Source organism: Pelodiscus sinensis, chromosome 16, assembly GCF_049634645.1.
Source record: "Pelodiscus sinensis isolate JC-2024 chromosome 16, ASM4963464v1, whole genome shotgun sequence".
NCBI classification, from domain to species: domain Eukaryota; kingdom Metazoa; phylum Chordata; order Testudines; family Trionychidae; genus Pelodiscus; species Pelodiscus sinensis.
In genome coordinates this window covers 10,961,447-10,986,015 of record NC_134726.1, presented here as the reverse complement: position 1 = coordinate 10,986,015, position 24,569 = coordinate 10,961,447, and the positions used below count along the sequence as shown (strand labels likewise).

The 24,569-nt window shown below is 42.9% G+C and overlaps 1 protein-coding gene and 1 long non-coding RNA gene across 6 annotated transcripts in view; one reads left to right on the top strand and one right to left on the bottom strand.

Moving 5' to 3' along the window:
• The window catches only part of USP7 (ubiquitin specific peptidase 7), a 221,725-nt gene extending 200,241 nt beyond the window's left edge, over positions 1 to 21,484 (top strand). For all 4 annotated transcript variants that reach the window (XM_075899282.1, XM_006124597.3, XM_025185416.2 and 1 more), the window contains 8 exons: positions 8,082 to 8,190; positions 8,275 to 8,352; positions 9,033 to 9,133; positions 10,488 to 10,587; positions 11,670 to 11,789; positions 14,340 to 14,411; positions 17,486 to 17,576; positions 20,111 to 21,484. In XM_075899282.1, coding sequence (XP_075755397.1) covers positions 8,082 to 8,190; positions 8,275 to 8,352; positions 9,033 to 9,133; positions 10,488 to 10,587; positions 11,670 to 11,789; positions 14,340 to 14,411; positions 17,486 to 17,576; positions 20,111 to 20,217 — 778 coding nt within the window. In that variant the 3' untranslated portion in view covers positions 20,218 to 21,484. The remainder of the gene's footprint in view (positions 1 to 8,081; positions 8,191 to 8,274; positions 8,353 to 9,032; positions 9,134 to 10,487; positions 10,588 to 11,669; positions 11,790 to 14,339; positions 14,412 to 17,485; positions 17,577 to 20,110) is intronic.
• Positions 1 to 24,088, bottom strand: part of LOC142818580 (uncharacterized) — a 29,064-nt gene extending 4,976 nt beyond the window's left edge. Inside the window, exons 1-2 of one of the 2 annotated variants that reach the window (XR_012896114.1) lie at positions 24,061 to 24,088; positions 4,428 to 4,538 (exon numbers count right to left, since the gene is read on the bottom strand). This is a non-coding gene — a long non-coding RNA (uncharacterized LOC142818580). Of the gene's footprint in view, positions 1 to 4,427; positions 4,539 to 23,689; positions 23,822 to 24,060 lie in introns of those variants that run through there. The other variant, XR_012896115.1, reaches the window with a different exon arrangement.
• Positions 24,089 to 24,569: the final 481 nt, after the last annotated feature.

Genomic DNA, 24,569 nt, shown 5'->3' with positions numbered 1-24,569 from the left:
TCTACTTCTCCCCCTAGCTTAGTGTCATCCGCAAACTTGCTGAGGGTGCAATCCATACCCTCATCCAGGTCATTAATAAAGATGTTGAACAAAACTGGTCCCATAACTGAACCTTGGGGCACTTCGCTAGAAACCGACCACCATCCTGATATCGAGCCATTGATCACTACCCGCTGGGCCCGACATGCTTGCCAGCTTTCTATCCATCTTACTGTCCATTTATCCAATTCACATTCCCTTAAATTGCTGGCAAGAATATTGTGGGAGACTGTATCAAAAGCTTTGCTAAAGTCAAGGTATATCACATCCACTGACTTCCCCATATCCACAGAGCCAGTTATCTCATCATTGAAGCTAATCAGATTGGTCAGGCACAACTTGCCCTTCATGAGTCCATGATGATTATTATTGATCACCTTCCCCTCTTCTAAGTGCTTTCAAATGGATTTCTTGGTGATCCCCTCCATGATTTTTCCAGGGACTGAGGTAAGACAGACAGGCCTATAGTTCCCTAGATCATCCTTCTTCCCCTTCTTAAAGATGGGCACTACATTTGCCTTTTTCCAATCACCCGGGATCTCTCCTGATCTCCATGACTTTTCAAATATAATGGCCAAAGGCTCTTCAGTGACATTTGCAAACTCCCTCAGTACCCTCAGATGTATTAAGTCTGAACCCATGGATTTGTGTACGTTTAGCTTTTCTAAATAGTTCCTAACCTGTTCTTTCCCCACCAAGGGCTGTCCACCTTCATCCCATATTGCATCACTTAGTGCATTAGTCTGGGAGCTGACCTTGTCGGTGAAGACAGAGGCAAAGAAAGCATTAAGTACTTCAGCTTTCCCCACATCATCTGTCACTAATGGTATGTCTAGACTGCATGGCTCCATCGACGGAGCCATGTAGATGAGTTTACTAGACATAGGAAAATGAAGCGGTGATTTAAATAATCACCGCTTTATTTACATCAAAATGGCCGCTGCGCTGCGCTGATCAACTGTTTGGCGGCACTGTGAGGCAATCTGGACACTCCGCGGTCAATCTCTCTGTTATGCCTTGTGAAATGAGGTTTACCAGAGCTGTTGACAAAGGCTTCCGTTGTCGACTGCGGAGCGTCCAGACTGCCCCGCTGTGCCACCAAATGGCTGATTGGCACAGTGCGGTGGCCATTTTGATGTAAATGAAGCAGAAATTATTTAAATCATGGCTTCATTTTCCTATGTCTAGTAAACTCATCTACATAGCTCCGTCGACAGAGCCACGTAGTCTAGACATATCCTATGTTACCTCCCACATCCATTAGGGGGCCCTACACTCCCTCTGATCACCTTCTTCTTGCTAACATGCCTGTAGAAACCTTTCTTGTTATTCTCCACATCCCTTGTGAGTTGCAATTCCAATTGCGCTTTCGCCTTCCTGATATCTCCCATGCATTCTCAAGCTATACATTTATACCCCTCCCTAGTTATATGTCCAAGTTTCCACTTTTTGTAAGCTCCCTTTTTGTGCTTAAGTTCACCAAGGATTTCCCCAGTAAGCCTATCTGGTCTCCTATCATATTTGCTTCTCTTGCTACGTATTGGAATAGTTTCTTTCTGTGCCTTCCATAAGGCCTTCCATAAGGCTTCTTTAAAATACTGCCAGCTCTCGTGGGCTCCTTCCCCCTTCAAGTTAGCATCCCAGGGGATTCTGCCCATCAGGTCTCTGAGGGAGTCGAAGTCTGCTTTTCTGAAGTCCAAGATGTGTGTTTTACTACTCTTTTCTTCCTTTGGTCAGGATCCTGAAATCTACCATATCATGATCACTGCTTCCCAGGTTGTCACCCACCTCTACTTCCTCTATTAGCTCCTCCCTGTTTGTGAGCAACAGGTCAAGCTGCACACAGCCTCTGGTCGGATCCTGGAGCACGTGTACCAAGAAGTTATCCCCAACATTCTCCAAAAACTTCCTGGATTGTCTGTGTACTGCCATATTGGTTTCCCAACAGATGTCGGGGTGATTAAAGTTCCCCCACGAGAACCAGGGTCTGTGATCTGGAAACTTCTCTCAGTTGTCCGAAGAAAGTCCCATCTACCTCATCCACTTGATTCGGCGGCCTGTTGCGGACACCAACCACCACATCACTGCTGTTGCTTACAGCTCTAAACTTGACCCATAGACTCTCAACATGCTTTTCTCCCTCTATACAGGCAGTCCCCGGGTTACGTACAAGATAGGGACTGTAGGTTTGTTCTTAAGTTGAATTTGTATGTAAGTCGGAACTGGTACATATTGTAGGGGAAACTCTAGCCAAACATTTCTCCAGAGCTCAGTTTTATTCTCCCACACCTCACTTCCCTCAGTCCTTTATTCTCAAGCTGAGGTGTCTGCTGAGAAAAGCCGCTCCACGTCTTCCTGGTCTGCTGGGGGGGGGGGGGGGGGGAGGCAGCAGACCAGGAAGACGCGGAGCGCAGCTAGTGCGGGGTTGCCTCACCCCGTTTGTAAGTAGGGATCCGATGTAAGTCGGATCCATGTAACCCGAGGACTGCTTGTATACTGGAATTCTGAGTAATCATAATGCTCTCTGACATATAGTGCAACTCCTTCTCCTTTTCTCCCCTGCCTGTTCTTCCTGAACAGTTTATACCCTTCCATGACAGTCATGCGAGTCATCCCACCAAGTCTCCATTATCCCAATCAAATGGTAGTTCTTTGCCTGAGCCAAGGCCTCCAATTCTTCCTGTTTGTTACCCAGGCTTCTGGCATTGGTGTACAAACACCTTAAGTAACCAGTTGATTGCCCTACCCTCTGCATTCGAATCAGGGGTCCACCTTTGTTGCTTGTTCCTCTTTGCATTTCTTCTGACTTCCTCTTTGCATGTATCTGACTTCACCACTCCTCTCAGGGTTTTGGTCACTATCCCCCAACAAACCTAGTTTAAAGCCCTCCTCAGTAGGTTTGCGAGTCTGCCCACGAAGATGCTCCTTCCTCTCTTGGGTAGGTGGATCCCATCTCTTCCTAACAATCTTTGTGCCCAGAACAGAGTCCCATGGTCGAAGAAACCAAAGCCATCTCTGCGACACCACCTGTGCAACCATGCATTTACTTCCTCAGTTCGACAATCCCTTCCCCGTCTTTTCCCTTCAACAGGGAAGATGAAAACCAAAGCCATCTCTGCGACACCACTTGTGCTCCTAATTCTTTGGTCCTTCTTCCCTACTCTACATAATCTGCAGCAACCTGTTCAAGGTCATTCTTGGCCGTATCATTAGTTCCCACATGGAGAAGCAAGAAGGGGTAGCGATCCGAAGGTTTGATCAGTTTTGTAAGCCTCTCAAGTCACATCCTGAATTGGAGCTCCCGGTAAGCAGCACACCTCTCAAGATTGCAGGTCCGGGCGGCAGATGGATGGCTCAGTCCCTCTGAGGAGGGAGTCCCTGACCACCACCACCTTCTTTTGGCTGTGTTCAACAGGATATGAGACCTAGTCCATACCATATCTGTCAGCCTCAGAGTCGACATACTTACCTGTTTAAGACTCATATGGCGGCAGCCACTTATGTGGTATAACATGCGAGGTTCCGACTCAGATGTCTACAGCATTGGGTAGCCTCAATATACTGACCAAGCAGCCAAAATGTGCACAGAAGGTAACGGTGCCACCAATAGTGCAACAGTCCCTTACATGGTAGACGTCCCACACCAACATGCTTACCAGAGTTCCCTTTCACAAGACGCCACCCGACATACAAATCACGACAGACAACTCTCTTATAGGATGGGGAGCTCATTGTGCAGAAGAACGTGCTCTAGGTCAATGGACGACGATGGAAGTGCTTCAGCACATCAATCTACTGGAATTGAGGGCTGTATTCAGTGCCTACAAAGTGTTTTCACAGAGAATTCGTGGCCATACAGTCCAAGTCCTTACCGACCATACCGCCACAGTCTATTACATCAACCGTCAGGGTGGCGCCAGATCAAAATCCCTCTGTGTGGAAGCCACCAAGCTATGGAACTGGTGCATTCGTCAGCAAGTCAAGATCATCGCCACCTATGTACCCGGCAAGGACAACACCACTGCCAATGCGCTCAGCAGACGTTTTTTTTCTTCAACACAAGTGGGAACTCGACCAGCGTGTAGCATACTTCTTTTCCAATGCTGGGGATTCCCCACTATGGACTTGTTTGCGACAAACATCAAAACGAAATATCCGAAGTACTGCTCCAGGGCAGGAATTGGACTGAACTTCCTAGGGGACACATTCCTACTTCATTGGGGTCAACAGCTACTCTATGCCTTTCCCCCCAATTCCGCTTCTTCCCAGAGTACTGGAAAAGATAGCCACGGATAAAGCCACAATTATACTTATAGCCCCTTTTTGGCCCAGGCAGACATGGCTCCTTCTTTTAATGCAAATGGCTCTACGCTGACCATATCACTTACCAGAACGTCCAGATCTCTTGACACAGCGGGAGCGATCCATGACACATCCCCAGATCGACTGATTATATCTCACAGCGTGGCTCCTAGCTGGCTCCATCAAGCAGAGAAGACCTGTTCTCAAGAAGTAAAACAGGTATTAATACGTAGCAGACGTGACTCTACACAAAAGACCTTCCTGGCGATGATTTCATTCCTGGTAAAGTGGTAACAGTTTCAGTGCACTGACCATCCCTATCCACCGTATCCTAGATTACGTACTACACCTGCAGTGCTCCAGACTGATGATTTCATCAGTCAGGGTCCACGTCTCGGCCATCTCTGCCTTCAGACAACCCATCGAGGGTTACTCAATATTTGCCCACGTGATAACAAAACGATTTTTAAAGGGTTTCACGAATCTTTATCCTGCGTGCAGGAAACCCCCTTATCTTTGAGACCTACAATTCGTGCTCGATACACTTATGTACCCACCCTTTGAACCTCTGGCCACTTGTGATATTGCCATACTCACCATGAAAGTCGTCTTCTTCCTAGCAATTACATCAGCACAATGCGTAGGGGAACTGGCCGCCCTTTTGGTCATCCCGCCGTATACAGTATTTACCAGTCATGGAGTTGTATTGAGATCCCACCCTAACTTCTTACCAAAAGTCAATTCGGAATTTCATATCAATGAGCCCATAATACTTTCAGCCTTCTATCCCAAACCGCATGCTTCACTGTGCGAAGCCCGATTAAACACCTTGGATGTTCCACAGGGTGCTGGCTTTCTGTTTGGAGAGAACCCGTCTTCTCCAACAATCACAATGTCTATTACTATGCACAAACGGCCGAAACAAAGGCCAGCCTTTATCGTCACAGCGCATCTCCAAATTAATCATAAAACACATCACACACTGCTACTCGATACGCAACAAGCCAATATCTACCTCGCTGCACACACATTCCACGATGGCGATGGGTGCCACTACAGCCTTTCTCAAAGGTGTTCCCTTGCAGGACATCCGATGAGCGGCAACCTGGTCTTCGGACATGACCTTCGCGATAGACGCAGTTGTTCGGGACTTAGCACTGGCTACCACAGTGCTGTCCACAGTTCAGACATCCTAACTCCAAGCCCTCCTTCGAAAGCTAGACAACAGCTCAGTACTCACCTACAGTGGAGCACTCACGGGGACACTACTAAAGAAGAAGAGGAAGTTACCTTGTGCAGTAACAATAGTTGTTCAAGGTGTCCCCATGGGTGCTCCACGACCCGCCCTCCTCCCCGCTCAGAGTCTTTCCTTTACGTCTTTCAGAGTGACTCGATTAGGAGGAACTGGTGGTAGCTGGACAGCGCACACACTCAAAAGCAGTGAGAGAGGCACGCAATGCCTCGTGCATGTGCGGTCCAGCTAAACCACAGCTAAAGAATCTCCAACCTGCAGTGCCAGGACGAGCCCATCACCTACATCTAGACGGGGCCAAATGTCAGAAAACCCTCTTTTTGGAAGCCCCCTCATTCTTTGTGGAACAAGGAATACAGGGGCTACCAAAAGAGCATGTTTGCCAGAAAAATTCCTGCAGTCTAGCCTCACTGGGTTGAGACAGGAGGTGCAGGCTCTGAGGTGGGAATGAGGGATTTAGGTGTGGGAAAGGGTGAGAAGTGCAAGTTCTGGGAGGGAATTTGGATGCAGGAAGAGGCGGAGAAGGGGATGCTGGCTCAGAGAGGGGGGCTCCAGGCTGGGGAGTGTTGGGGTCAGGTGAAGGGTTGGGATGCTGAGCAAGCCACAGGCTTGTGGATGTGAGGATGCAGGGGTTTGGGGTGTATGAGGGGCTCAGGGCAGGGAGGTTGGGAGTATGATGGGCTCAGGATATAAATTTTCAGTGTGTGAATGGTGCAAGTGTGTTGTGACAAAAGACTGAGGATGTAGGGGTGCAGGAGTTTGGGGATGTGAGAGGCTCAGGACAGGGGGGTCCAGTGTATGATAGGCTTAGATTTGGGGTCAGGGTAGGGGGTACAGGAATGTTATGATGCTGTGGCCAGATGAGGGCTTGGCCCCAATTGGGGGCTTGTTGGCCAGGCTTCATTTTTAAATAAAATACTATGTCAAACACAAAAGATTTCAGCATTGTCTTTATTTATGAGAGGGGTGGGGAACCTGTTTTGAATCAGGGGTCACTGACCTACAGAAAAGTCAGTCAGGGCCACACAAATGAGATACAAAAATACAACACCTCAAGCCTGACGAATGTGGCCCCAACTGTGCTGGTGGGGGCAAGGGACAGGATGCTGGGGCAAGGGACAGAGTTCTTGTGGGTGCTGGGACAGGGGACAGGGTTCAAGCAGGTGCCAGGACAGGGGCCTGGGGTAGAGGACATGGTGCTGGGACAGGGTGCCGGTGAGTGCTGGGGCAGGGGACAGGGTGCTGTGGTAAGGTACTTGGCGGGGAGAGGGGACAGGGACCGGTACCTGGGGATCCTGCAGCTACGCGCCAAGGCCCAGGAAATGTGCAGGCTGCTCCCCCGTCCCTCAAACAGCGGTGCGGTACCTGAAACACTGGTCTGTCACGCGCCTGATGCCTTCCTGCATGGGGTGGGAACGGGGGAGTCCCGGGCCACGCTAGCTGGAGCCAGCATGCTGGAGACTTTATTCCCCTGCTGCCTTCCTGTGCGGGGGGCGGTGAGAAGAGCGGGTGTCCCAGACCGCACTAGCCCCAACTGCTTGGTCAGTGTGCGCCTTACTCCTCATGGCAGCGTGTGCTGCCCGAGCAGCTAGAGCTGGTGCTCTGTGGACTTTATTCCCCTGCTGCCTTCCTGTGCGGGGATGAGGTGGAGTCCCAGACCACGCCAGCCCAACTGCTTGGGCAGCGCACGCCTTGCTCCTCCACTCCAGCATGCACTGCCCAAGCTGCTAGAGCCGGTGCAGTCCCGGACCCCCACCCCGTTCCCCATGCACAGGAAGGCAACAGGAGAACAAAGTCCCCAGCACGCGACAGACTGTTTTAGGTACCATACTGGCTGTTGGGAGTGGGGAGGAAGAGCAGCCTGCGCAGTTGCAGAACTCCCCCTCCCACCACGCTGGAAGCCCACACATTGTCCCTGGAGGTAGTATCAGTGCGGCGTTCGTCTTCGGGGGTGAGGGACAGCAAGGGAGGGGCCCGAAAGCCTCACTATCAACTGGTTGGGCCCCCAGGATCGACAGGTTGGTGACCAGGGCCTTAGTTCTTCGCCTTGCAAATGTAGTCCTTGCTATAGTCCTTTAAAATTAAATAGCCTTTTTTATCCCTAAGGATCATGTACCTGGATTTAATAACTTGCTCTATAGATTCTATACCATTGTCACTTTTCCTATGGCTCTACAAATTAAGTCTGTAAAAACTATAGCAAGTTTAGGAACTGCTGCACTTTTCCAAGTGTTGGAAGAAACACTGTCTATCTGTGATTGCATAAAGATGAGACTTTTAAAAAAAAAAAACTGCCCAATTTTTTATGTGCATTTGAAAATCTTCTCTTAAAGCACTATGAATGTAGTACTATCTAGGTCGGCCATTCCAGTTTCATACCAAAGTGAAATTTTGTAAATTTGAATACTGGAAAGGAAATTTGCATTGCATAGAAGTTTACTTTGTGGCAATGGATTATGAAGTGATATTTATGTGTTTTCTTGTATAGTTATAGGGATGGCCCAGGCAATCCTCTTAGACATAATTATGAAGGTACTTTAAGAGATCTCCTGCAGTTCTTCAAACCTAGACAACCTAAAAAACTTTACTATCAGCAGGTATGAGTCCATATTTATACCACTGTGCTTTTGTGCTCTTGTTCCCTTCGCAAAGTATGTCTAAAATGTATCTGTTTTTTCTAGCTTAAAATGAAAATCACTGACTTTGAAAACAGGAGAAGTTTTAAGTGCATATGGCTAAATAACCAATTTAGGGAAGAGGTTAGTACAATTTTCGTTACCAGTTTAGTTACTTGAATTCATTGTAATTTCTTTTCTTGTAAATCTTTGGATAATATTGTGATAATATGTAAGGTTGACATTTATAATATAATGTTTTGACCTTTAACGACTACATTAGCAGCATAAAATTTGTTACATATTTTTAGTAATTGAAATTTAGTCTTTGAAATTTCCATTAAGAAGCAAAGTTGCATCCATTGCTTTCTGGTTAGTGTCCTGAAATAGTTATGTGGCTTTCATAGTACAGCTGAACCTCTGTGGTCCAGGACTCTCTGGTCTTGCAACATCTGTGGTCCAGAGAGCCCAAGCAGCAGTGAGCCCGAGCAGCAGAGGTTACCAGTGGCTTGGCACAGAGTTAGCCAGTGGGGCTATCAGGGCAGCAGAGCTCGCAGGCAGCGAGGCAGGGTAGCCAGTAGAGGGGGCAGACCTCATGGGGCAGTGGAGGCCAAATCCAGTGGGGAGCTCCGGCAAGGCTGCTGAGAGGTTAGCAGGGCCACCGAGAGCCCTGGTGGGGCTGCCACTAGACCGGCGGGATCTACAGGAGCCCTGGTGTACTGACAGGGCTGCTGGTCTAATAAGTCAGATTTCAGTGTTTTCTGTGCGTTGGTTTCAGCTTCTCTAATCACTGGTTGTTTCATTTTAAATATTGTATTGTAAAGGAAATAACACTATATCCAGATAAACATGGGTGTGTACGGGACCTGTTAGAAGAATGTAAAAAAGCAGTAGAACTCTGTGAGAGAGGGTCAGGAAAACTAAGGTAAGTAGAAAAGGTAACTAGAAAACAGTAATTTTAAAATATAGATCAGTGGATATGATGGTGTCAGTTTCACCTAAATGAAAAATGCTTTGCGTTACAATAAAAAATCAAATGCAAATTAACATTGTCGGTCACTGTGAGTTTAAAAAGTTAATAGCTTTAAACTCTTAGTTTTTTGAATATCTGCAACTACAGGCAGTCCCCGGGTTACGTACAAGATAGGGACTGTAGGTTTGTTCTTAAGTTGAATCTGTATGTAAGTCGGAACTGGCGTCCAGATTCAGCTGCTGCTGAAACTGATCAGCGGCTGATTCCAGGAAGCCCGGAGCAGGGGCTTCCTGTAGTCAGCCACTGGTCAGTTTCAGCAGCGGCTGAATCTGGACGCCTGGGGCAGAGCAGCTGGGGTGTTGCTGGGTTGGTCCAGTAGCGCCACCGCTCCTCGGCGCTACTGGACCAACCCAGCAGCACCCAAGCTGCTCTGCCCCAGGCGTCCTGATTCAGCCGCTGCTGAAACTGACCAGCAGTGGCTGAATCAGGATGCCTGGGGCAGAGCATCTGGGGTGCTGCCAGGTTGGTCCAGTAGCGCCCAGAGCGGCTCTACGGGACCAACCGGCAGCGCCCCAGCTGTACCACAGGCGTCCAGAGCAAAGCCGCGGAGCACGGGGGCAGCGGGACAGCCCAGATGCGCCGTGGCTGTCCTGCTGCCCTCGGGCTCCGCGGCTTTGCTCTGCTTTGCTCCCCGTCTCCCTGGTCTGCAGACCAGGGGGACAGGGAACAAAGCGGCGGAACACGCGGGCAGCGGACAGCCCAGACGCGTCTGGGCTGTCCGCTGCCCGCGTGCTCCGCCGCTTTGCTTCCTCTCCCTGGTCTGCTGGAGACCAGGGAGACGGGCCCCGTTTGTAACTGCGGATCCGACATAAGTCGGATCCGCGTAACTCGGGGACTGCCTGTATACATATGAGCTTAAATTCAATTCCTGGAACTAAATCTTAGCGAAGCTTAACATGCATTGATTTTTACCTGCATATTCAGACAAATTACAGTGATTTATTACATTTTCCGACTGTTCATGCTATTATTTTTTTGGAGCACAAAGATTGTCATATAACTGGAGAGACTTGAGAAGATAATTTAAATTAACATCTGTTGACTTATGCTACAGATACATTGACTCTTCAGTACTGAATCTATTGCTCAATTATTCCACAGTAGTGGAATTAGTCCATTTAAATAATTATTTTAAAATAATTATTCTGTATTAATATTTAATTCTAGATATAGTAATATGCTAAAGATTTGGTAGATGCACTTTGCATTGATTTTTAATTCTTTTTCTTTTCATTTTGGTTGTAAGGCTTCTAGAAATTGTAAGCTACAAAATAATTGGTGTTCATCAGGAAGATGAGCTGTTAGAGTGTTTATCACCAGCTACAAGTCGAACATTTCGAATAGAGGTAAATGTTTTATGGGATTTTTTTAAAGAATTATGAGAAACTTGCTTTGAGAGGGCTATGTTCTCCAAATGGCAATCCTTAGAATCTGACGCACAGATGGTCCCAAATTTGACTGACCTAGATAACTGGCATTTTTTAAAAAAGACATTCCCTCTTAAAATAACAGAAGCTGGTTTCTCTTCACTTCAGAATAGCTTGAATTTCTTGAGCTTGTAACAATTCCACTTTTAAAGTTTTATGTTCAAATGATATAACAGGAAATGAAAGCTTAGCACATGTGCGAAATTTCTATGTCGAAATTTCCTCATCAGCTGTAATTCCAAGATTGACATAGGAACTCGTGCTGTATATTTTTATATTTAGGCTCTACTTTCCAAGTTGTAAGACTGTTACTGCATATTTTATTCCCTTCTTAATTAAGGTTATATTTTAAAGTCAGATTAGATAGGATATGACTTTTCTCAAGATTTACAATTTTACTTTAAATAATGTAAGCATTCAAAACTTCATGTACTTCAGAACTTTTAATTAAGTTGAAGATAATATTAAATTGTCAATTCAAATTTGTATTGCTAAGAAAAGGGAAAGAACACATTGTGTTATTACTCTGGCAACCACTTACAAACAGTTCATGAGTAAATCAGTGCTCCTGAGGACTCCTGCCTTCAGCTGTCAGTTAAAGAAAAATGGCAAATAATGGAGATCCATTAGAAAAGGGGCCATTTCTATCATGACAAACAAAAGCGATTTTCAGAGGCAATAATAAAAAGAAAGGACCTCTTTCAGCATGTAAATGTGAAGTATCTTGCTACAGTGGTCCTACAATTCTTGGTCTTTGTTAGGCATTCTGTAGAAGGAATTTAACTTCTATGGGAAAAGTTCTCTCCTCATCTCTGACATTCTGACAAAGAAGACTTTTCTAAATGATGTTTTGCAAACAAGAAACTCTTTTAGCTTTTAATTACTTGGATCAAATTGTTCATTATGTAAAGACCATTAGTTATGCTTTCACATACTTAACATTAATGTGCATGATAGCATTTTTAATTCATTATGATCACCGCTTTTACATGTTAATATAGGAAATCCCTCTGGACCAGGTAGATATAGATAAGGAAAATGAGATGCTAATTACAGTAGCACATTTCCACAAAGAGGTTTTTGGGACATTTGGAATTCCATTCTTGCTGAGGATACACCAGGTACAGCATGTTTTTGTTATTCCCCTGTGTGGCATTTGCATAACATTTCTTTTCCTATATGAATGAATTTGTGATAGGTGTCTATGTATTAAAGCATCGCTTCTTTAGTAATGCTTTTTAGAACCATTCTAGTCTCAAATTTGTTTTCTGTCCGTCCTGACTTACAGAGGAAAATTCAAATGGAATAGTGGTTTTGTGTCCGAGACTATATCTACACTATCATGGGGATCGATACCCAGAGATCGATCCATCAGCATTCCTATTTAGCAGGTAGAGTGAAGACCTGCCAAATGAACCACAGATTGCTCTCCAAATTGACCCTGTTACTATACAGTGGATGAAAAGAGTAAGGGAAGTCAATGGCAGAGCTTCTCCTATTGACAATCCACTCCCCACCACGCTGTAGACCCCATGGTAACTCTACTTATGATACATTGATTTTAGCTACATTATTCACACAACTGGAATTGTGTATCTTAAGTTGACTTTCTGCTGTAGTGTAGAGATGTAGCCTAAGTCAATGAACTTGATTTCAGCATTCCTTGTTTTCTCCACAGACTCCCAGTGTGATCCCTGATCAAATTATTTAGCATCTTTGGGCCTTAGTTCCCTATATGTAGAAACCGAGCAATTTCCTCTCTTGCCTCTGGTTACTTTAGTATTATATATTTAAATTTAATATGTAATATTTGTAATATTGTCTTGTCTCTTTTTAGCCTGAAGTGTCTCTAAGACAGTGACTACCTTCCTCTGTGTGTGTACTGCCACACATAATGAGTTGGGACTTTTAGGCCCAATTTGTAATTAAAATATTCCTTGTGGCTTGAAATTTCTCATGATTTGTTTTGTTGCTTGCCTAAAGATTTTTTGGGGGGGAGGTGGCTGATATGAAGATTTTGTGTGTCCTTTTTTTAAGCGATGACTTGAAAAATGAGTACTTTTCACTTTGTACGAGCCTCATTAGAATGTAGCTTCATAAGCTCTGAACTAAAATGGCTTATTTTTAACACTTAGCATACACTTTATAGAATCATAGAACTGGAAAAAACCTTGAGGGGTCATCAAGCTTAGTCCCACATTTTCATGACAGGACCAAGCACCATATAGACCATCCCTAACAGTCTAACCTGCTCTTAAAAAATCTCCAATGATGGAATTTCCACAACCTCCCTAGGCAATTTATTTCAGAGCTTAACCACCTTGACAAAGTTTTTATTAATGTCCAATCTAAATTTACCTTGCTGCTGTTTAAGCCCATTGCTTCTTGTCCTATCATTAGAAGTTAAAATTATTCTCCGTAGTTCTTGTCCTACAATCAAGAGTTATCTTGAAGGACAATGAAACACTTTAAGACTGAAAACAATTAGGTTAGAATTTTGGAAATTAACATCTTTTTGTTTGCTTTCACTTGCCAATCTCATTTTCTAAAATTCTCGAACATAAAACTATGTGTATTGCCCCACATTTTAAAGAGACTAGCTGTGTGCATTCATATTTGTGATCCGTGACAAATAAACCTTGAGTACTTAAGGAAGACCACTTGTTTTCATTTTTTCCTCCTCTTAATGACTGACTTTTGATTGAGTATTTTCTTTTTGGTGTTTTTCCAGTTACATCGTCTTTTGTGGGTTTATAAAATAATGCAAAGCGGAGATACCATTATCTTTGAAATTAAGTAACCGAGGATAGAGATTTACAAGTTATAGTATATGGATTTAAAATGATAAAGTGCTAGAGAAGATTTTTTTCAACCACTAGTTTTCTTGTTACTACACATCTCACTTTGTATCCTGGCCTTTGCCAGATTTATACATATGTAAAAAATTATGCAAGTGAGTATTCAATCAGATTAGGAGTAATTTGCATACAACCCAATGATGACCCAGTGTGAACTGAAAAATGGAGATTTTCATTACTGAAATTTCTATAATTTCTGCAAGTCATTGAATAATTTATGTCAGGGCTACTCAACTTTGGAAGCCCCGGGGGCCACAATGATACAGCACATGCCAAGGGTCACAACTTAAGTGTGGTTGCATGTACATGCAAATATATATGCAAATAACTTCTTTCACACTGACAGGCATGAATACAAAGATTAAGGCAAGTCTACACAATACGCAGGCCCCATTTAAGTCAGTTCTGCTGTTATTAATAAAATGCAGTATTTACCTGATTTCCACCCATATGACAGCACTTTTAATGAGCAATGATAGTCCGGATATTTAACTACTAAAACACATATCAACAGAAGACCATTATATTGACTCACTGTTGTGGAGTATGTTCCCAGTAGAGGCCATGTTCAAAAGATCCCACCTGCATGCCACATGTTGAGTCCCACGTAAACACAAATCACACATGGGCTGCAAACAAACAAGCCAAGGGCTGCATGCAAACCACGGGCCATGTGTTGAGTAGTCTTGATTTATGTAATTGTACTTGAGTGCAGGATTTGTCAGGAAAATCACAACAGTCTCTATCCAATTTCTCTTTATAATATTGGTGATTTAAATTATTTTGTTAAAATCTACTGTTAAAAATTATTAGGGTGAACACTTCAGAGAGGTGATGAAGCGAATTCAAACAATGCTGGACATCCAAGAAAAAGAATTTGAAAAGGTAATGTCATGTTGTGGAGAGTTCATATGGCAGTTTATTCATCCTGAGTTCAAAATAAAAAAGCTCTAATTCAATGTACTTAAGAAATATAGAATTGCAGTTTTACTGTAGAATCATAGAATACTAGAACTGGAAGGGATCTCAAGAGATCATCAAGTCCAGTCCCCTGCCCTCATTGTAGGACCAAGCACCATGTAGATCTGGGTTGGCAAAGGGACATTCATGGGCCAGATCCAGCCCGCCAAGCCGGTGGATCTGGCCCACAGCCGCCCTGCTGCTCTCCCACCCCCAGGCTAATCAGGACCTGGGGGCGGGGGAGCGCACAAAGTCTCCTTGACCCTGTAAGAGCGTGCAGTGGCTAGACAAACACGGTGGATGTTTCAAAACAACCAGTGTTTATCTCTAGCTTCCACGTGCCTTTGACAGTGGAGGAGAAGCTTTGAACGCTCCCCGCCCTCAGGGCCTGATTGGCTTGGGGGTGGATGAGTGGCAGGGTGGTCACGGGCCAGATCCATTGGTCAGGGCCAGATCCATCCCTGGGCTAGAGTGTGTCTAGCTGCCACGCACACTTGCAGTGGTGAAGAGACATCACGTGCTCCACCACTCCCAGGCCCTGATTGGCTCGGGGGTAGGCAGAGCCATACGGTCTCATTCTGCTAGGCTCCTAGAGGGAATGCCAGCCATTTTAAAACAGGCATTTTTCTCTAGGCGGCGGAGGAAAGAGAGGGAGAAGACTTCTCGTACTTTCCTAGCCCAGGCCAATCAGGGAAGCACAAGAAGTCTACTTTGCCCACCCCTTCTGCCTGAGGTCGCGCCCCTTCCGGCGTGGCCTGGGACTAGTTCAGAAATTTCTGAAGTTGGTCCCCTTTTAAAAATCATTCTCCACTCCGATCTAGATCATCCCCGGTAGATGTTTATCCAACCTGCTCTTAAATATCTCCAGTGATGGAGATTCCACAACCTCCCTAGGCAATTTATTTTAACCACCCTGACAGTTTAGGAAATTTTTCCTAATGTCCAACCTAAGCCTCCCTTGCTCCAATTTAAGCCAATTGCTCTTTGTCCTATCCTCAGAGGCCAAGGAGAAGAAAAATTATAACACCCTTTTAGACACTTGAAAACCGCTATCATATCCCCTCTGTCATCTCTTTTGTCAACTAAACAAGCCCAGTTCTTTCAGTCTTCCCTCATAGGTCATGTTTTCTGGACCTTTAGTCATTTTTGTTGCTCTTCTCTGGACCTTCTCCAATTTCTCCACACCTTTCTGGAAATGTGGTGCCCAGAACTGGATACCGTACTCCAATTGAGGCCTAATCAGTGCAGAATAGAGCGGAAGAATGACTTCTCGTGTCTTGCTCACAACACTCCTGTTAATGCATCCTAGAATCATGTTCGCTTTTTTTGTAACAGCATCACACTGATGACTCATATTTAGCTTGTGGTCCACTATGACCCCCTAAATCCCTTTCTGAGGTACTCCTTCCCATTCTGTGTGTGTGAAACTGATTGTTCCTTTTTAAGTGGAGTAGTTTGCATTTATCCTTATTAAACTTCATCCTATTTACCTCAGACCATTCTCCAGTTTGTCCAGATCTTTTAGAATTTTGGCCCTGTCCTCGAAAGCAGTTGCAACCCTTCCCAGCTTGGTATTATCTGCAAACTTAATAAGCATATTCTTATCATATTCTTATGCCATCATTCAAATGGTTGATGAAGATATTGAACAGGGTTCCCAAAACAGACCCCTGCGGAATCTCACTTGTTATGCCCTTCCAGCATGATTGTGAACCGTTAACAACTACTCTCTTGAGAACGGTTATCCAGTCAGCTATGCACCCCCCTTATGTAGGTTGTATTTACCTAGTTTATTTATAAGGTTATGCGAGACTCTGTCAAATGTCTTATTAAAGTCTAGGTATACCACATCCACTGTTTCTTTCTTATCCATCAGGCTTGATAACCTATCAAAGAAAGCTATCAGATTGGTTTGACATGATATGTTCTTTACAAATCCATGCTGGTTGTTACCTATCACCTTATTGTCTTCCAGATGTTTGCAGATAAATTCCTTGATTACTTGCTCCATTATTTTCCATGGCACAGAAGTTAAACTGACTGGTCTCTAGTTTCCTGGGTTGTTCTTATTTCCCTTTTTATAGATGGGCATGATTTTTCAAATATGATTGCTAAAGGCTCAGATACCTCCTCTATCAGCTCCTTGAGTATTTTAGGATGCATTTTCATCAGGCCCTAGTGACTTGCAGACATCTGTCTTTAAGTAATTTTTAACTTGTTCTTTTTTTATTTTAACTTCTAAACTTACCATATTTCCACTAGCATTCACTATGTTAGGCATTCCTTCATCATCAGACTTCTTGGTAAAGACCGAAACAAAGAAGTTATTAAGCACCTCTGCCATTTCTAAGTTTCCTGTTATTGTTTCTCCCTCTTCACTGAGCAATGGGCCTCTCCCAGTTGATCCAAAGTGGTCTCCTGCCATACTTTCTATCTTTCTTATGCAGTGGAATGGTTTACTTTTGGGCTTTTAATAACGTCCTTTTAAAAAACTTACCAACTGTCTTCAGTTGTTTTTCCTCTTACTCTTGCTTCCCATGGGACCCTTACTATCAGCTTTCTGAGTTTACTAAAATCCGCCTTTCTGAAATCCATTGTCTTTATTTTTCTTTTTTCCCTTTTACCATTCCTTAGACTCATGAACTCTGATTTCATAATCACTTTCACCCAAGCTGCCTTCCATTTCCAAATTTTCAATTAGTTCTTCCCTGTTTGTTAAAATCAAATCAAGAACAGCTTCTCTCCTAATAGAGGAGAAGTCATTGAGTTTAAATCAAATGCTACTGAGTTTTCATCAGATTATGGGATGAGGAGTGGAAAGAAGGTGCTATGTGGGAATGTTAGAAATAATACTTCATAAAGTTCTCTCCTTTATTGTTTGGAATATGTGCCACTCCAGATAAATATTCTTTCTGTATTATTACACCAAATATAGATAGCTGAAAAACTTGTAGAATTTTACTTTCATCCAGAATCTTAACAGTTTATTCCTTTTAAAGTTTAAGTTTGCCATTGTAATGATGGGTCGACACCAGTACCTAAATGAGGATGAGTACGAAGTGAACTTGAAAGATTTTGAGCCCCAACCTGGTAAGTAGTTGGTTGATTTCACTCAATTCTTTTAAACTGCAGCAGCTCTTCTGCCATTATTTAGCTATTCAGTCATCCCTCATTCGGGAAATAATAATGTTTCATTCTAAAACACTTGCATTACACCTCAAACTTGCTACTTCTGAATCATAAGAGCCAGAACTCTATCACATAGCAAAGATCTGGCCTTAATGCAATACAATTTACTATGTATTAATTAGTAACACAGAATTAAAAAAATAATAATTAAGATCAGAGTTTAAGATATCTGTAATACCCCAAGCATTCTGTTAAAAGAATCTTTCTTTTTTACCTTAAGCCATTAACACCTTTGTAAACTTTGTTTGAAAAGTAATCATGCAAATATCCTCCTGGTACATGCGCATGTGTGCATGCGCGCGCACGCACACACAGCCTGCTTTCCCCTCTTACCCCCTCCTCCCCCAGCCCAGACTGAGGGGACTGCAGCAAGTGAGTCAGGGTACCCCAAACAAACTGCTCCCTGCCTCCACTTCACCCCAATTTCAGCACCCACCCACCCCTTCTTTCCCCTACCTGCGCCATGCAGTCAGTCCCTTACATCCCCTTTCCCAAAACAGGAGGCTTGAGAAGAGTGTTGGGTTTCTGCTTCTGCCTCCCTCTCTCTCTCCTCGCACAGACAGGACTCTCCAAACTCCCCTGTCCTCTGAACCCCTCTTTCCCCCCTGCTTAGCTAGACACCCCTCCCTCTGCAGGTCAGTGGAGCTCCTTGTCTCTGTGGGAGTTTTGAACCTCAGTCTGGGGCTCAGAAAACAGCTGTGCAGCTGCAGCTTACAAGGAACTTTGTTTATGAGTTTACATTTGTTGTAGAGACCATAGTAAGTGTTCAATGAAGGTGGAATCAACCAGGAACGAACATTGTCAAGGGATGCTGTGTGAATATACTTTGAGCTGAGTTACTGTGCTGAAACATAGCCCTAATCCACACTCGTTTGTGTACCCTGTTCATAGTGTCCTTTATTTGACTAATGCTTAGAGCTCCATTCACTATGCTTGCTCAGAGAGAAGTTGAGCCAGTGCACTGTACTCTTTACCCAGGTGAACTCTTAGGGGTTCCACTAGGAAAAGGAAAATTTGAATTTTCAACAGGAGCTCCAGTATAAGTTGTACTGAATCAGTATGTTCCCTGGCATTGCTGCCCATTTTTATGGAGTCCTGTGTCCTTCTCCTCCCCCTCTCTCCCACTGCAAGGAGGTTGAAGATGACTTGCACCCAATTCCCACTTTGGTAACACAAGGAGCAGTACTCCTGTTACACTGGTATAACCCAGCCAGCATAATTGAGGTTGTCTAACCTACAGATTTTTAAAGGACCCATGTTTCTATTAATGATCTAATTGTGGTTGTGTTAAAAAAAAAAAAAAAGTGTGTTAATCGTAGTCTACCATAAATCAAAAGCTTCCATAGTTAACAGTGATTTGTCCAAAAGTTTAGCAAAAGCACAAACAGTGCTTATTAACTCACAGTTCATACAAACTTAAATTAAAAATGGTGTCCTTAATTATGAGGAAAGTGATGGCTTGATGTGGGAAGTCTCTTTTTAAGAGTCTTTTGTAATGCACTGTCCATTGTACTCAGAAAAAAGTACATTCTCTCTTATCTATCGGGAAAATCTATGCAAAGTGCAGTGTTTAAACCTTTTTCTATTTGTAAGAAATATATAAATAGTACTGTAAAGATTGTACAGTGCATAATGAAAAGCAGTCATTGGCAACACAAAATACTGAATTGCGCAGCTGACACAATTCCTGCATTTTCAATGCTTTCAGTATGTTTGTAAACTGTTTTGGGTGACTAAAATCAGGGGGTCAGTCGCATGATTTCGTTAAAAATTCCAGCTAATGAGTTAATTGATGCAAGTGTAATATTAAGTCTAAGGGCTTGTCTTCGTTACTGTGCTGCATCAGTGCTGCTGAATGACATCTGGTGAAGATGTGCTACATCAATGAGAGAGTTTCCCACTGACCTAACACAATATAGATATCACTTTAAGTTGATGTAACTTATGTCACTCACTGGGTTTTTTACATCCCCAAGTGGCATAAATTAAACTGACTTCAGCAGTAGTATAGATAAACCCTAAGTAAATCGCATGTCCATGATAAAGTTCAGCCTCTGATGCTTGGTATTGCTAGATAGTATTTTCCTTTTCAAAACAGGCCCAACATTTCTTTTATTCAGAGAGCTATGAAAGCTGATGCATTCAGACTTGTCCCTGGACATAAAGCAGCACACCAATTTTTCCTTTTATCATATTGTCTGTAAACTTGTGGCAGCAACAGCTAAGTAGCGGTCAGTTGATGCAAGTAAGAGGACACGGTATAGGTTTAGTGGCAATGCTATGATTACTATGAAAACGTTCGTTGGACTTTTTGGAGTTGTTCAGTACTGTAAGATTCAGGCTATTCCATGTAAGGGGCATGCAAATATTTTGTGAAATATAAAGTTGCTACTGTGTAAGTAAAAGTTCTTTGTTTTTTTCCCCCCCTCTTCTAGGCAACATGTCTCATCCAAGGCCATGGCTAGGGCTTGACCATTTCAATAAAGCCCCAAAGAGAAGTCGCTACACTTACCTTGAAAAAGCTATTAAAATCCATAACTGACTTACCCAACCAGTTTGTTCAAGGCAAGAGACGAATATCAGTGTGTGTGTGTGTGCACCTTTTTAACAACGGTAGAACTTTGGTACACGTGCACTATATCTGAAGTCTTCAGCAAGAGGATTTGCTGCTGATGTTAATTTTATTTTGTTGAGGCTGTTCAGTTTGGCTTCTCTGTATCTATTGACTGCCCTTTTTGAGCAAAATGAAGGTGTTTTTATAAAGCTTGGATGCCAATGAGAGTTATTTTATGGTAAACGTAATACAAGGCAATTGTCAGCATAATGAGGGAAGAGTTTAGTAGAACAGTCAACATTGGCAAAATATTTGTCTGTAGTACGTTTATAGATGGCATAAGCTGGCTGGCTGCTCTTCCTGGTGTGGTATTTCCCATCACTGCAGCTAGTAAGTCTTATGTTTAGACTCACATCAGATTTATTTCCTTCAGTTATACTTTAAATGACATTTTTGTGCATTTGTAAATGCAAAAAACTCACATCATCAATAAATAGCAATCTCTACTTCAATGTGTACATTGTTGGCACTTATTCGGGATTTTTGTCTCCTCCAGCTTCATAGGATCCTTTTTTAATAAACTAGTTCCTATGTTATTCAGTCACTACCTTGCATCCCATTTTGCCAAGTGGATGCTCTGGGTCCTAAAAGATATTTGGGTATTTTTATTACATTTAAAAACATTGATAAATACCATTAAGGTTTACTATGCTGCCTTTTGACAAATAGAATGACACTCAGAGTTGGCAAAAGCAGGTGAAAGGATTATAAATATAATGAATTTAGTTAACATGGGAAGAAATGGGGGAAAAAACACAAGAAATAGCCTTTTAGCACAGAGGGCATGCTCACTAGTGTTTAGTAAGCTGTTGACTTTGTTAAAAAAAAAAAAAAAGAGAGAGAGAAAAAAAAGAAAGAAAAAATAAAATTGTATATTTAATGAACATGTACAATTTAACACTTGGAGGTTAATTTTGTTGGGTGAGTCTGCAAGTGAATTTCACTGATGTTGATATTCATTGTGTGTAGTTTTATTTCAGTCCCCAGACTGCTTCCTTTTATTTTGGAGCTAATGCCAGCTGAGTGTCTAGTTTTGAGTGCAGTACAAATAGAATCAGCAATCCACACTTTTAATTTTACATTCTTTTCCAGTACTTTTTGTTTCTGTAGCTGCAGTGTACAACTCCTCTTCCTGTATATTGCCTTTTTTGCTGGAAAATGTTGTATGTTGAATAAAATTTTCTATAAAATTTTACTTCAATGAGTGATGACGTGGAGGTTGAAGAAGATTTCTACTCTCCCTGGAAGTACAGTTTGGGAAATGTATATATAACCTGGCTTTACTGAGATGGAGGGTGGGGGGAAGATGGAGGTTGTTTTTTTTGGGGGGGGGGGGGGGGGGGGGAGGGAAGGGTGTTGTTGTTTGGGTTTGTTTTGTTTTGTTTTGTTTCGGTGTTGCCACTGTATAACCCTGGGTTTAGTTGGTTTTTGGATTTGGGAGTGGTCTGGGAGGGATTGTTTTGTTTTGTGATTCCTTTTGGTTTTGTTTCTTTTCTTGATGTTTTGCCTCTAATTTTCAAGCTTGGGAAATGAAAGGTTTTCCAAGAGGGATGCCATGTACAGATAAGATGAATAAAAAATTATTTTACTAGTTTGTTTGTAAAGCCGTAGTAGAGTCTTTGTAGTAAACTTGACTCTGCCTGCCTTGTAAAAACAAATTTTTTGTGGTCTAGATTCTCAAATCTAATATTATAAATGGTGTAAAGTAAAATCTGGAGTCTCTAAAGGTAAGCTCTCAATAGATTTATAGATTTTTGCTGTAATGTGTTCCCTGTGTTCATAATCAAAAGCATTCTTAGATGCTTACTTTCATCAGACATATCAATAAACATTTAATAGGGGTTATATATATGTGACGACCTTTACAATATTTTCTGAGATTGATTATGGTTGTTATAAAAAACAGCAGGAGTGTTTGTTTTTTAACTAAATCTATAGTGGGTTCCTCCTCCTCTATTCCAGTTTTAAACTTAATTTAATGTCCTGCTTCCAGTTTTAACTATCCGTGCGGTGGGGGATTTTTTTTTTGTAATTATATGTTGTGTTGCTTTGATTATGTTTATTTCCAATCAAGGTAAACCCAAGTTTATATTAATTTTGTCCTCTGGTTAATCTGTTTCAGGTGGATAAAATGGTTTAAATAGCATGGCTAGAGTGAATAAAGATTTCCTTTGATTTATATTTGTGTTAACTGGCCAAGTTGTGCTGCAGTCCAGGGCAACTGGTGCTTATAAAGTGTGCAGGTTATTCTTTAGACCATCAGTAAATATCAGGGTTTGTACTCAAAAGTAAGTTGTGATGTCCAGAAGTAATGGACACAATATATTTTGGATGTAACTGATCGGGTAGCTTCTCTGGATAGTCACTGAGCCTTCAGAGTCACACAGAGTATCGTGGATCTTGGCCTGTTTCAGTAGATAGCTCAAGTAATAAAAACCCCATTTCATTTTTACAACAGTAAGCTCTTGGTGCCTTTTAATACCAGATCTATAGTTTAATAGCTGCACTATCATGTGCATCAGCTTGGAAAGGACCCCCATATGTAAAGCATTGTTCCTTCCAACTTTTTCTGCTGCTCGGTTTTCTCAGAAGATATGGAGCACAAGTTACTTGCTATTTGGGATGGGGAAAGGTTTAGAGACTCTGAAGGTGTGAATATTTGAAATACCTATCACAATGAAGATAGGGTCTTATCAGAGTTGTGTTCTCCTTTGTTAAATTCATTTTAAAAATTTACAATTACATGATGTAATCTTCAAAAGAAGGATGGTTTCACTTTTCAGTTTGTATTTTGACTCATAAGCTAAATAGTAGCCTGCATTAAATTACTGTAGTAAAACAAGGTAAGCACAGGACCACATTGTTATAATGGGCAGCCTAAATTCCTGCTATGAAAATAGAAAAAATACTACTGTATATTTGTGTAGTGTTTTTCATTCCAAAGGATCCCAGAGTGTTTACCTACTGCATTCATACTGCACCAATGAAATTGTCACATCTTGGAGTTGAGTGTGGCAAGCAACAAGCACACTTAACAGTGGTGATAAGGGTTTGGCTGATACAAATATGGCAGAATTTTTGTTGACACACGTGAATAATAAACTACATGGAGTTCAGTGTACTGTATCTACCTCAGCCCTTCACCTGTCTGAGTTGACACTGCTGGGATGTAAATCTGTAGTCCTGAGGCTTGGAGCAGTCAGTGTGTCCTGTGGATTATGTGCTGGCTATAGTTGACACTTTGTAGATCTAAGGTGTGCTGTGTTTTTGCTATCTAGTATCCTTCTGATAGAAACTATGTTCTGTAGGAACTGTACATATTGTAAATAAAATAACTAGGATAACACTGAACGTGTGTGCCTGGGTGTCTCATTTACTTCACTATTAGAAATGTGATTACCTTGAGTCAAAAGCTGCTGAACAGCTCAGAAGATATGACAACTTGGTCTTGATTGTAGACTTAAAATTTTGCAGAATGAACCACAATCCCTTGACAAATCTAACCATTTCTTGAAGTTGTAGTAAGTTATGGGTCTGCAATATAAAATTAGCAGGCCTGAAATCTAGTGAGCAAGATTTTTGACTCAGTGGAACTGCAAGCAGGAAAGAGGCTTGGCTAAAGAAAAATAGTATAAGCCAGGTCAAGCATAAAGAACACCAAAAGATACCAGGAACAGGCGGTAAGCATGTTCTAGAAGGGTCGTAACAGAACAACTCATTAAGAAACATCTTGGTACCTCCCGCATATCCACAGATAATGTACATACTGACCTTAGTTGAGGACCAGGTCAGAGTTGACAGCATGATGGATAGTAAGTAAACCCCTGTTCTGTGAGGTAAGAGGTGTTAACTAGGTAACAGAGGGTGGCAACCTGTTACATCAGGAGTGATGTATAACTGTGACATAGTGGTGGGGGTACCTTGCTGGTTGCTATGCTGGGCAGTGGGCTGTGGGTGACCTCCCCTGTCTGTAGCACGGCCCAGCAGGGCAGGGGATGAGTCATTATGCAAGGGGGCTTCGAACCTGTCTGACCAGTTATCTCCCACGGAGCGGAACAATGGGAAGAAGGGGAGTGGAGCCCTGGCTGGGGGCAGGGCTGGAACTGAGTGAGTTAGGTTTCTGGCTGGTATCATGGAGGAAGCAGCCTAGGCAATGGGCTGGGATTTAGGGGCCCAGGCTCCCCCATCTCAAGGGGGGGGCGGAGGCATCCTAGGCCTGCCCTGTAACCACATTACATCTGTGCTGTGCTATATCCTGGAGAAGCAATAAACTCCCTCTA